Source organism: Gymnoscopelus braueri (genome assembly GCF_963280865.1).
Source record: "Gymnoscopelus braueri genome assembly, chromosome: 21".
Taxonomy (NCBI): Eukaryota; Metazoa; Chordata; class Actinopteri; order Myctophiformes; family Myctophidae; genus Gymnoscopelus; species Gymnoscopelus braueri.
In genome coordinates, this window is record NC_137623.1 from 13052767 (window position 1) to 13066245 (window position 13479).

Sequence of the window (13479 nt, forward strand, 5' to 3'; positions counted from 1 at the left end):
TGTCTGTGTGTGACTGTGTGTGTGTGTGTGTGTGTGTGTGTGTACCTCAGTGTGGTGTCAGGGTGTGTGTCCATGTGTGCGTCCAGGTCATGTCTGCTGGTGCAGGTCTGGAAGCAGATTGGACAGCGGACATATTCTTCTATCTTCTGCTGCTGCTGCACAGGACTCTTCTTCTCCTCTACCACGCTCTCCTCTGGGAACCTACACACACACACACACAAACAGAAGTGAGATTGGCCATGCACTTAAAAACTTTCAATAGCTCGCAGCGCTTTTAAACACACATCTTCTCTTCTGGGGGGTCGTGGGCACAAAACAATTTCAGATGGGGGTCCGCGACCAAATACATATCAATTTGGGGGTCCTTGACATGAAAAAGTTTGAGAACAACTGACTTTCACAGATATGAATGTAAACGATTCTGACGATCCTGCAAAATTACCATCATCTCAAATAGTTGCTATCAGTGTGTGTGTGTGTGTGTGTGTGTGTATTTACCTCTTGCAGGGCGGTTCCTCCTTCTCCTCCTCCAGACGTCTCTTAGCGGACCGGACGTCTGCGCTTGGTGGGGGAGGGGGGGGTGAAGGAGCAAGACACCACGTTGGGGTCCTTCTCGTGAATCTTCATGTGTCTGCATGGAGAGAGAGAGAGAGAGGGTGAGAGAGATTAGTCAGAAGTTAAGATCGTGCTGCATTGCCTTTAGGGAGAATGATGGATTATATCGTTGCTGTCAGGCAGAAAGGTCTTATCGCCACGTTTAGTAATGCCCTACATCAGGCCAATTCAACTAGATTAGGCAGGGGGCCACAATTGTAAAATTACTTGAAGTCAGGGGCCACAAGACCGTGACAACAAAACCGTTTAACCGCTTGTTGTGTGCTATAGGTGCGATTGGACACAATAATGGACACTTTATGTCCATTATGGTAACTTATTAGGGCCTGCTTCATACTGCATTCATGCATTTTGATGTTTGAGAGGAACATTTCTGTGTCAGTCCTTTATAGTGCACAGGCCTTAGATTTTGATATTAAGAAAATAGGAAGTAGATATTTCAGTATGTTCTGTGCACGGGTCCCTGGCATGGAAGCATCTTTGTAAAAAGAGTATTGGGGACCAGGTGAAGTGTTTACATGTTCGTATGAATGAAAGGATTTTTCATTTTGTTTGTTTTGAGCACCCGGGTGATAAGAGCACAAGGTCTTATGATGTATTTGAAGTGGATGAAAGATGGCAAAGATGGAAGCTGGACAAAATCACGCACAAAGAAATAGCTCATACAAGATAATGGATGCATAAGGAGAATACATTCTTTGGTTTAGTTACCGACATCCACTCAAAACTCAGAAATAGTTACAAAATGGATGGTTTGTGATGGATGAACTGCACTCAAAAACCCTGTTGTGGTTTGTAGTGGCATGGTGAAAATAATAATAATAATTGCCGAACTACTTGAAAGCTACATTATTCTGAAAGTAGTTAGAAGTATGGAAGTAGACAACATTTCCGGCTGTTTTGTTTCTTTGTACTATGAAAAGGTCTTTATACTTTTACTTTTGAAAGATATATATATATATATATATATATATATATATATATATATATATATATATATATATATATATATATTATATTTCTGCCTTTATTTAAGAGGACAGTAGGCTGACAGGAAATAGGGAGAGAGATGGAGGCGTGACACACAGAAAACACCGTCGGGATCGGGAGTCGAACCCGCAACACACTGTAAGATGGAGGGGTTAAATTAACATAGATTTTACAACATAAATTGTGGTCCCAGAGATAGAGATGCCATTCAATGGGGGTCCGTAGCCCTAATGCATGTCAAACTGGGGGTCCTTGAAATTAAACTGGTTGAGAATCACTGCTAGAGCCGTAAAAATCTTCTCTGATGGGGGTCCCTGGCATATCTTTTCAAATGGGGGTCCGCGGGCTAAAAAGTGTCAATTTGGGGGTCTTTGACATGAAAAAAGTTTGAGAACCACTGGAGGTATTATAGAGGAGGCACAATCGAGGGAGACGCACACGCACGCACTCACACACACATATACAAAATATGCATGACACACTCTCAAGTCACGTGCACACTCCCTGTAATGATGTCTAGACAAAACAAACACACACACACACACGTCTAGACCAAAAAACACGCATGCATGCACATGACGCACTCGCGCGCACACACACACACACACACACACACACACACACACACAGAGTCTAGACAAAATACACACGCGCACATTAATGGTATCTAGACCGTGTGTGATTATCTAGCTAGACTCTGCAGCCAGACTTCCTTATATGGTCGGGAGGGAGAGCCCAGGAAGTGATGAGATCAGGGCAGGAAGTCATCACCTCCATCACCATGGCGACCGTACCCTCTGTGCATAACTGTATAGTGCTGAGGTTCTGGAAGGTGGCACACTTCCTGTTCCGGCTCAAGTTTCCCTTAGCCCCTCGTGTGATTGGCTCAGCAGGTTTGAACCCGGAAAACACGTTATGACACCTTGATATCGTGGCTGTCGGTTGGAAACCTCCAAAAGCTGTTACTTTTCAGAATTACAATTCAAAAACAGTGGTGGTAAAAGTACTCAAATGTTTTACTTAAGTAAAAGTATCAATACTGCAATGTAGAAGTACTCTGTTACAAGTTAAGTCCGGAATTCAAAATGTACTTGAGTGAGAGTACAAAAGTATTGATACATTTTTTTACTTAAAGTACCAAAAGTAAAAGTATAAAATGTTTGAAAGTACCAAAAGTAAAAGTACTAAAATGTTTGAAAGTACCAAAAGTAAAAGTACTAAAATGTTTGAAAATAACAGATCTACAAGCTCACAACGCGTCGCGATGCGACACGTTGTGAGCTTGTAGATCTGCTATTTTCAAATAGCCTAGGTATAAAATAGGGCTAAAGTGTTTAACGTATGTTTTATGATGTAATAATGTATATCTGCAAAGTAACTACTAACTAAAGTTTTCAAATAATTGTAGTGGAGTAAAAGTACAATATTTGCCTCTGTGGGATGTAGTGGAGTAGAAGTAAAAGTAGACAATTGGAAAAACTCCAGTAAAGTAAAAGTACCTCAAAATTGTACTTAAGTACAGTACTTGAGTAAATGTACATAGTTACTTTACACCACTGTTCAAAAATAGCAAAAACAATAACCGAAAAATAGTGGCGATGTGACACGTTTTCAGCTTGTAGACCGGCTATTTTTGCTACTTCTGTGTGACACTGTAGTAGTTATGATGAAGTAGGGCATTCATAAAATATGGAGATAAGAGGTTTCCTGCCCGACAGTTAACGATATGAGTGTGTGACCTTCTGGACAGCCGGGAGGGACTACAGCTATGCACGGAGCCTCCTTCACCTCCTTCCCCCCTACTGAACCCCCCCTCCCCAACTCCATCTCTCCTATATCTCCTCTTCTCATTCTCTCCTCCTCTCCTCTTTCAAAACTCTCCTCCTGTCCTTTCCTGTCCTCTTCCTCATGTCCTCTTTTCTCCTTTGCTCTTTCTTCTTCTTTCTTCTCCCTCAGCTGTGGCGACCAAAAGGTCAAACGCCACTGCTTGATTTAAGAGGTGTGTGTGTGTGTGTGTGTGTGTGTGTGTGTGTGTGTGTGTGTGTGTGTGTGTGTGTGTGTGTGTGTTCGTGCGCGTGCGTGCGTGCATGTGTGTGTGTGTGAGAGTGTGTGTGTGTGTGCATGCACACACTTTGGAGTTATGTTTTTGAGATATTTAGCAAGCTCCTGTATCCTCTAACACACACACACAGGCCTCTTAAATCAAGCTGTGACGCCTCGTATGTGTATGTGTGTGTGTGTGTGTGTGTGTGTGTGTGTGTGTGTGTGTGTGTGTGTGTGTGTGTGTCTGTGTGTGTGTGTGTGTGTGTGTGTGTGTGTGTGTGTGCACGCCTCAGGTGTCAGTTTACACTGTGGCCCGAGAGGGAACTGAAGGGGAGGAGAGGAGAGGAGAGTAATGGAGGGTATGGGTTATAATTAAACACCCTCATGCAACAGCTTGGACATCTATAAGGGGTCCTGACAGACTGACTTGCTCTCTCTAGCAATATAGAAAAATACCTGCACACCCTCTTCTTAAGCTCCCAAAACCTTATTAGAGACATGCAACCGTCACAACGTTTTGATGTGCGTGCATCACCTGGACTGCATCTGACTCTACAAGTCAGGCGTTGATTGTAATGACTTTCAACATCACTTGACAACAACAAGTGGGCTTGAGTCCCGTGCCCAGCAAGTTTCTGGAATGGATCTCGGCCAACAACCACAATCTGACCCCCAGTCACAGCCAATCAGCAGCAAGGAAATGCGCCAGATCAGCGACACTGTGATTGGCTGACCAAGTGTGTGTGTGTGTGCGTGCGTACATATGTACATATGTGTGCATGTGTGTGTGGCTGTGCGTGCGTGCGTGCGTGCGTGCGTGCGTGCGGTGCGTGCGTGCGTGCGTGCGTGCGTGCGTGCGTGCGTGCGTGCGTGCGTGCGTGCGTGCGTGCGTGCGTGCGTGCGTGCGTGCGTGCGTGCGTGCGTGCGTGCGTTCGAGAGAGAGAAAGAGAGGTCTCTCTTCTCCAGTCCTTACAGTCCTTGAAAGCCCTGCCAGTAGATTGATACATTGAGATGAGCAGCTGCCACACACACACACAGACACACACACACTCTCTCACACACACAGTGTGCGTGTGCTCTCCTCAGTATCCTCCTCACATGATCAGATATCACAAATATGACTTTTGACCTACTAGGGGATGTCTACAGTTCACACATACTTTTCCAATAGTGCATGAAGACCCTTGCACACATTGAAGATAATAATAATTATATATTATAATTATATATATATATAATTACGACACAGGCCATAACAAGGCAACCTAGAGGTGTGCATAGTTGTGCCGTCCACTTAGCACCCCCTGGTGGACAGCTCTGTGGGGGCAGGGTGACATCCAGAACACTCACTTCACGTGGCTCAACAAACAAGCAGAATGATCCAACAGGTTGTGAACTGTCTTCTTACTCCTATCCCCCTCCCTCCCTCCCTCCCTTCTTCTCTCTATCCTTCCCTTTCTCTCCTCTCTCTGTCTCTGTCACTCTCCAACCCCGCCCCCCTCGCTGCATGCAGTTCTCTACTCCACCACAAGGGGAACCATAGAGTCACACTCATCAGTCCAACAATAGGAAGAGAGAGGAGTGGAAAGTCACAGCAAGGACAGCGTTCCTGTCTCTCTTTCTCTCAGCCTGTCTATCTTTCTGTCCACCTGTCTGTCTCTGTATTCAAGGGTGTATTTCCACGAGTCTGTCTGTCTGAGAAGACTGGAGACAGAAGGAAGGAAGGAAAGAGAACAAGGAAAGGAAGAAACCTCTCACTCTGTCCATCTCTCTACAGTGCGATCAGGCAGCAGCCTCTCAGCCAATCACAGCTTAGGATCCAGCTCCCAGCCCATAATAGGCTAATGGGATGCCTCGCCATGGCAACCAGGGCCCCAACAACACAGCCCTGCTCTCTCTCTCCCTCTCTTTCCCCTTTCTGCATCTCGTCCTTCTCTCCTTTCTTTTTCCTTTCTTTCACTTTTCTCTCTCTCTCTCTCCGTCACAAAATGGATTCCCTGCGCACACACTGCCTCTCTCTTTCCATCCCTCCTCTTCTCACCCACTCCCCCTCTCCTCTCTACTCCTCATTCATATTTGGGCTCTTGTTCCCCCCATCTTCTCTACCTCCATCTTACAATAATACATTATTGTTATTATTGTAATCAGCTATTCATTGTCATCATCAACACCATCATCGTCATCATCATTATTATTATCATCATCATTATCATATCAGATGAGTCAATGAAATCATTGTCATCACATCAACAAAGCATCTCTCTTTCTCATCCCCCCTTCCCTCAATCATCATTCTCTCTCTGGCCCCTCTCTCTCTCTCTCTGCCAACCCAGCTGCCCACACTCATTCCTCCCTACCCACACCTCCTCATACCATCACATGGAAGACAGGGAGAGAGGGGGGAGGGGGGGGAGGGGGGGGACGGTAAACAAAGGAAAAGTTGCTCAAACAGAGTGAGAGAAAGAAGAAGATAGAGGCTCTGGATTTTATATACACAACACACACACACACACACACACACACACACACACACACACACACACCCTGACCCGCTCTGCCGCGCTGAGAGAGAGGAAGTTAGCATTTAACCCAGGCACCAGTCAAGCATGTTGAATACACACACACACACACACTGTGTGTGCATGTGTGCGTGTGTGTGTGTATTAGAGGGAGGGATGGGGGTGGGTCAAAGTCATCTTCCCACTTCCTGTGTAACCCACAGACTGCAAGCCCCCAGACCGAGCTACACACACACACACACACACACACACACACAAAAAACACACACTGGAACCACTCCCAATCATTTATCAGTGATGGCCAGTCCTCCCCATTACATTCAACAGTCCCTGTAGCACGGACGTGTGTGTGTGTGTGTGTGTGAGTGTGTGTGTGAGTGTGAGTGTGTGTGTGTGTGTGTTTATGTACAGTATATGTGAATATACCTGTGCATGTTCCCGTTGGTGGTGAAGGTCTGTCCACAGTTGTTGCACTTGTAGGGTCTCTCTCCGCTGTGGACCAGCATGTGTCTGTCCAGAGAGGACGCCGAGCTCAGGGCCTTCCCACAGATACTGCACGAGTGGTCCGTCGCCCCCGCGTCTGCGTTATGCTGCATGGAGAGAGAGAGAGACAGGCAGAGAGAGAGACAGGCAGAGAGAGAGACAAGGAGAGATAGAGATAGGGACAAGAGATAGAGACAGAGACACACAGAGAGAGAGAGAGAGAGAGATTAGATTAGTGGTTCTCAAAGTGGGGTCCGGGACCCCCGGGGTCACCAACAAAATGAGCTAATATAGCATCATTAGCACTTTAAACCTATTCTATGCTTCAACTATTCAAAAACATAGCCATTCTACAAGCCGATCTACAAGCTTTTATCTATCTTCAAGCAAAAAGCAAGTAAAAAAGTGGAGTAGAAGTAAAAGTACGGTACAGAAAATTGGAAATACTCCAGTAAAGTAAAAAATACCTCAAAATTGTACTTAAAAGTACAGTGCTTGAGTACATGTACTTAAGTTACTTTACGCCACCGGTGCTATTTACCTGTCTGATGTGCATAGTGAGGTTGTGTTGCGTCATACAGTTCTTGTCACACAGTGGACAAATAAACTCTTTGCCGTCATCTTTGGTGGGGGTGGGTTCCTGGAAGAAACAGAAAGAAACACACAGACAAATAGTCAGGCATCAGGACAGGGAAATTATATTATTAAGTAGAATGTTTAAATAAATCAATAAATAGCATATATACAGTGAATGGCATATTGTCACTGTCAGGCAGACACCTTGTAACTCCATGTTTGATGTTTTTATGCACAAAATTTGCAAAAATAGATCCACAAGTAAAGCTCACAACGAATCGTGATACGACGCATTGTGAGCTTGTGGGTCGGCCTTTTTCGCTGCTTTTGAGAATCTTTGAAAATGGTTTACAAATCTTTAACTTTTTTAATACCTCTGAAATGTAATTATCATTGAGTCAAAAGTTATCAACAAACTTTAAAAATTGTCAAATATTGTCAAATATTGTCAAAGAAAGTGTGTAAAAAGTGTGAAAATAGCTGTTCTATTTTCACAATATTTATCTGTGGAACCGAGTCAAACTAAATATAACGCATCATCAACTCCTACAATTCCAAGTGATTGTCAGGGTGGGGGGTCCCCAGTTCACATTTGATTCTTTTAGGGGGTCGCGGCTTGAAAAGGTTGAGAACCAATGCCATATATCACAGTGTCTGGTGGACTAGTGCTTTTATAACACGGTCGCCAGCGATGAACAATAACATTCACCTCGGACTAATGCTTTAAAAAGTAATACGTTCTATGTATTTTACTATGCATCTTCTGTGATCCTGAGAACAGTGTGCCTGCCTGTAGACTCTATGGCTGATTATTAACACGCGCGCACACACGCACACACGCACACGCAAGAAATCAGAGTCTTGGACTAGGAAGCTGAATTTCCTTTTCCTGTTTCACACTCAGGAAGAGATGATGTGGTGTGGAATGCAGTGTTGCCTGATGGGAGATGACGAAAGGTTCATCCTTGACTGACTATAACCACTGAACTAACACCAAGGAGAGCAGAGGAGAATAATAGAATAGATAAAACAAAAAAAGCAGGATGGATGAAAGAAGATATACTGAAAATATGAATGGATAGAGATATCTACTCCTCACTGAGATCAGTGTTCTATGGGATGGGGTGTGCGTGGGTGTGCGCATGGGTGGGTGTGCGCGCGTGCATGTGTGGCACCTGTCTGCCTCAAGGTCATGACACCTAACTTTATAGTATGAGCACTAAGACAACAAGTGCTGACACACACACACACACACACACACACACGTGAGAGACAGGGAGATGGAAGGGAGACCATTTGTTGAATCTCTTTATTCATGCTGGGACAAGTGTCATACAGAGAGAGAGAATCTTTCACCTTGGTCCCACATATCCATCTATCAATCTATTCCGACACACACACACACACACACACACACACACACACACACACACACACACACACACACACACACACACACACACACACACACACACACACACACACACACACACACACACACACACACACACACACACACACACACACACACACACACACACACACACTGTGCTGGCTGTCAGCCAGTGTATTCAGTTCAGAGTGTTCTGTACTCTTGTCTTCTCCCCAGATGACTCCACATATCAGCCACACACACACACACACACACACACACACACACACACACACTCTTCCATGTCAGTTAGGGTCTGTGTTCTGCTGTTTATGGGTCAGTCAGGGTCTACAAGCTATCACATTGCGCCACCTTGTGAACTTCTAGATCAGCTTTTTTTGGTGCTTTGCAACTAAGTTGAAATAAAAGTTTGAAAACAACAGCTTTAAACTGGGCTCAGATAACAGGATCTCATATGATTTGAAAATCTGGCAGCATCACACAACAGGATGATCTAATAAGATTCTCTTATAAGAATATCTTAAACATGCACACACTGCAAGATTGTACAATAATGGAGCGTTACACACTACACAATTTTCTTAAGAATCTCTGGCTTGCTCGATCGCAGCACCTCACCATCATTTCATCTCAAGCAGTAGCGGACTAGCGGACATAAACAAACGGAGCCAGTTATAAACTTGCAGTGGTGACGAGCGGTTGTGACATGTCTGTGAACACGTGTTGTAGACACTGTTCTTGCCACATATCAACAAGCCTCAGCTGTCCAATGCACCGCAGGTTGTTTGGACCGGTCACCGTGCCAAACGTCATCAGTGTCCTTGTAGACTGTCTTTCTCTCGGTCACGCGCAAACCCCACCGTGACGGTAGCGATCCAGATAAATATCAAACATGTTTGAAAATGATCAGGGCGCGAGGGTTAAAATTGTAGATTTTAACCGCTCACACGACAGGATAATCTTGCCTAATAATCGCTCTAGATCTAACCTGGGGTAGTACCCCAAATACCCCTGGTTATCTTAAAGTGTGTGCATACCTTTAGACTGTGTCATAACCAGTATTAGTTGGATTGCCAGGTGTGTTTACACATGTGAGGAGTTTGTCACCGAGACAAACATTTACCAATCGTTTACAACTATTTACTGAAAATACGTAAAAGCCACAAAACTCTACACACTATGTTCACTATGTGTCCAACACAATGACAGTAATGTCATATGAAAATATTCATTCATCTGTTAATTTTTACTAATCCAATAAATTATTAATCCATCCGTTAATCATTCCATCACTTCATTCATTTACACTCAAGCCTGCAGTCTCCTCCAGTCACGTAGTAAACGTACACTGTGTGTGTGTGTGTGTGTGTGTGTGCGTGTGTGTGCCTCCTAACTGTGAGTCATTCACACAAACATGAAACATGACATGGTCTTTTGTAACAGACTCCTCCCTGTGTGTGTGTGTGTGTGTGTGTGTGTGTGTGTGTGTGTGTGTGTGTGTGTGTGTGTGTGTGTACCTGATTGCGTCGTGCGTTGCGGCTGGCAGTGGGCGTTCTCGTGGGTGTGCCCACCGACTTGTTAGGGGAGGGGCTAAGGGTAGAGAACAGGAAATGGATAAGAGATGTGGACACAGATGCTTTTCAACAGAATATGGAATCATGGACATTGCAGTACCTTCTAAATTGTAGTATGTTTTTTACATTGTAGTCCCCTCTAATCTAGATAGTGCTTTACAAAGCATGTCTCACGTTCACCCATCACTTCACACCAACGTTTGGAGGCAGCTACGCAGCTCCAACCTGCTCGTGGGTTTCAGTGTCTTGACTATTTGACGTGCAATGCCAGCCAGGGGAGCCGGGATTGAACCAGGAACATTCGGGTTCCCAGACAATCTACCTCATGTGCCGCTGCCTGTGCATGCGTGCTACTATGTCACATTTGAACCATGTTCAATTTTGGGCACGCCATTACAGGCAAAAATTGTAAAAGAAATAATTGTTAAGTTTTATTTATTTATTTTGTATTCGTTTTTCTTGTGTTTTTGTGTGTACATAATATGTCATTAAAAATCCCAATAAACAAAAACATTTAAAAAATAAAAACTAAAGAAATGGTAAAATCATCAAAAATATTGAATCGTCAAACTACTGAAAGTAGTAAATCTACAAGGTCACCACACGTCGCATCTTGACCTATGTTGCATCAAGTTAAAAGAACGAACTTGCACTAACTTATTATAATGAATATTAAAATAATATTTACACTATTAGAGTAACATTTCACCTGTAAACCAGGAAGTGAAAACATAATGTTGTAAAGAACTCCAGAGCACTAAACATTGAGGGATGGGAAGTTAATTTGGGTTAATTACCTGGGGGAGGGTCCAGAGGAAGGGGTGTGGGCGGAGTCAACTCCTGCCCCACCTCCGTTAATGGTGCCTGCGGCTGACATCACCGCTGACATCATGGCGTTGATGGACGACAGGTCGCCACCTCCTCCTTCACTCTCCGCACCTCCTCCTACTCTGTCGCCGTTTAGCTCCTCCTCCTCCTCGCCTTCCATCACTCCATTACTGGTTCCTGTTAGAAGAGATGGAATCACGTGTTTATCCCATAATGTTACATAGTAACCACTAAACTGTGTGTGTGTCGCTGTACAAAAATGTTAATGTTCCACAAGTAAGTGTGTGCGTGTGCGTGTGTGTGTGTATACCTTTGAGGTTGTTGTGTGTGTTCTCCTCGGTAAGCTCCGCCTCTGTGTCGTTCACCTCAGTGCTGGCTCCTCCCCCTTCTCTCTGCTCATCTATTGCACCCTCCATCACTGCAGAACACACAGTTATTGTTGTTATTCTCTATTCAATTATTATTGAATCTTGGTACCAACATGAACCCCAGTCCCACTAGGTATATTCGCCACAGTGCAAAAACAGAGGGGCCATTTTACCTGCAATTCCATTTAGTTTGAGTTTTCCATTTAGGGTGTGTTTTTTTTAACTTTATTTACTTATTTTGGATATAGTTTTAGTTTTAATTCACTAGTGAATAATAATAAACTAATTTTTCCAAGTGTGTATTATTCCATATTAGGGGGTATTGCAGTGTACACAGGCTAGCCCAGCTGAATAAATGTATTAACACTTATTTGTAAAACAATGTAATCAAACCCAAATAAAGTGAGCTCTAAATGAAGGCGGGTTACTGTGGAGCTGCAGAGAGGTGAGAGGTTGAAGTACTCTGACCTTCAGCTCAGCACAGAGGGCACAGCGCTAGCTTGGCTCTGAGCCAAGTGGACAAGAGGTGATGTATGCTTTATAGTTCCAACACCTGTCACTAACATGACAGAGAGAGAGAGAGAGACACACAGAGAGAGAGAGGGAGAGAAAGAGAGAGAGAGAGACACACAGACAGAGAGAGAGAGAGACACACACACACACACAGAGAGAGAGACAGAGAGAGAGAGACAGACAGAGAGAGAGAGAGAGAGAGAGAGAGACACTAACATTTTGCTTTCAAGAGTCACATCGAGGAGAGGAGAGAACAGGGGAGGAGGGGAGACGAAAGAGGAGGACAGAAGAGGAGAGGTAATTACAGTTTCCTGCTTCGCAGCCCCCACAGGAAGTAACTCTCCAGAGCTGGCCACTTCCTCCTGTGTGTGTGCGTGTGCATGCGAGCATATGTGTGTGAGTGTGAGTGTGAGTGAGTGAGAGAGATACATTCCACATCCATAGAGAAAAACACAGGCCATGAGGAAGAAGCAGTAGTCGGTGTAGAGAAAACACTGATAGTTTTAGAGAGAGATTGAAAAAAAAAATAGCCAAAAAAAGTTTAATTTAATTTATTAGGGGAAAACTACTGTTCAGCATTTACATGTTGTACCAGAGCCCGGAGGATAGCCATCTATAAGAGGGTCAGTCTGTGTCCGTAGCTAATCTCTCAAAACGAGCTTATATAGCGATGTCTATAGGGCTTAAGTGGTTAATTGACAAATGAATGTAATGGACTCATGGATGTGTGAACCTGGTGTGAGGCTTCAGCGGCGTGCTCTTTGATGTCTATACGATATACGACCACCAGTCAGCAGAATGCCTTCAATGACAACTGGACGTGAAGACAGGAAGAGAGATGGAGAGACCAAAAGAGGAGAGGATGAGTGGAGAACTGAGCCGAGTGCTTGGGAGTGACTGGTGACAACTGGCTGTGTGTGTGTGTGTGTGTGTGTGTGTGTGTGTGTGTGTGTGTGTGTGTGTGTGTGTGTGTGTGTGTGTGTGTGTGTGTGTGTGTGTGTGTGTGTGTGTGTGTGTGTGTGCACCTGCCACAGCCATGTTACAGCTTGTGGTGTCACGGCAGTGATACATGGGGGTCCCGGGGAAAACACGCGCACGTGCACACGCACGCACGCTCACACACACACACACACACACACACACACACACACAAGTATGCACTCAACAGAGGCAGCTACAGATTTCAAGCTTAGCTCCTGAGCTTCATTAGCCTTGCATCACCCCTCTTCAGCGCACACACACACACACACACACACACACACACACACACACACACACACACGTTGTGATTGGCTGAGTGCTGGGGCAGCACTTTTTACAGCCAGCTAAAATGAACGGCAACAGATGGCGGAAAGGAGAGGAGAGGAAAAGAGAAGACTCAGAATACAGAGGATGAATAGAGATAAATGGTCAACCTCGTGATGTTACAGGACATGTTTATGACACACACACGCACACGCACGCACACGCACACGTACACTCAGTGCTTGCTCGTCTGTGTGTGTAGTGGCTGATGTTACTACATCTGTTCCCAGCCGTCATTCTCACTCTGACACCCCCTCTGACACACACACACA

General features: G+C 44.6%; 1 protein-coding gene across 1 annotated transcript in view; it reads right to left on the reverse strand.

The window, feature by feature from the left end:
- Positions 1–13479, reverse strand: part of LOC308077320 (ras-responsive element-binding protein 1-like) — a 63152-nt gene that overhangs the window by 14587 nt on the left and 35086 nt on the right. The window contains 8 exon segments of the mRNA XM_080417960.1: positions 46–201; positions 499–548; positions 550–631; positions 6594–6757; positions 7192–7290; positions 10137–10209; positions 10991–11198; positions 11332–11439. Coding sequence (XP_080274086.1) covers positions 46–201; positions 499–548; positions 550–631; positions 6594–6757; positions 7192–7290; positions 10137–10209; positions 10991–11198; positions 11332–11439 — 940 coding nt within the window.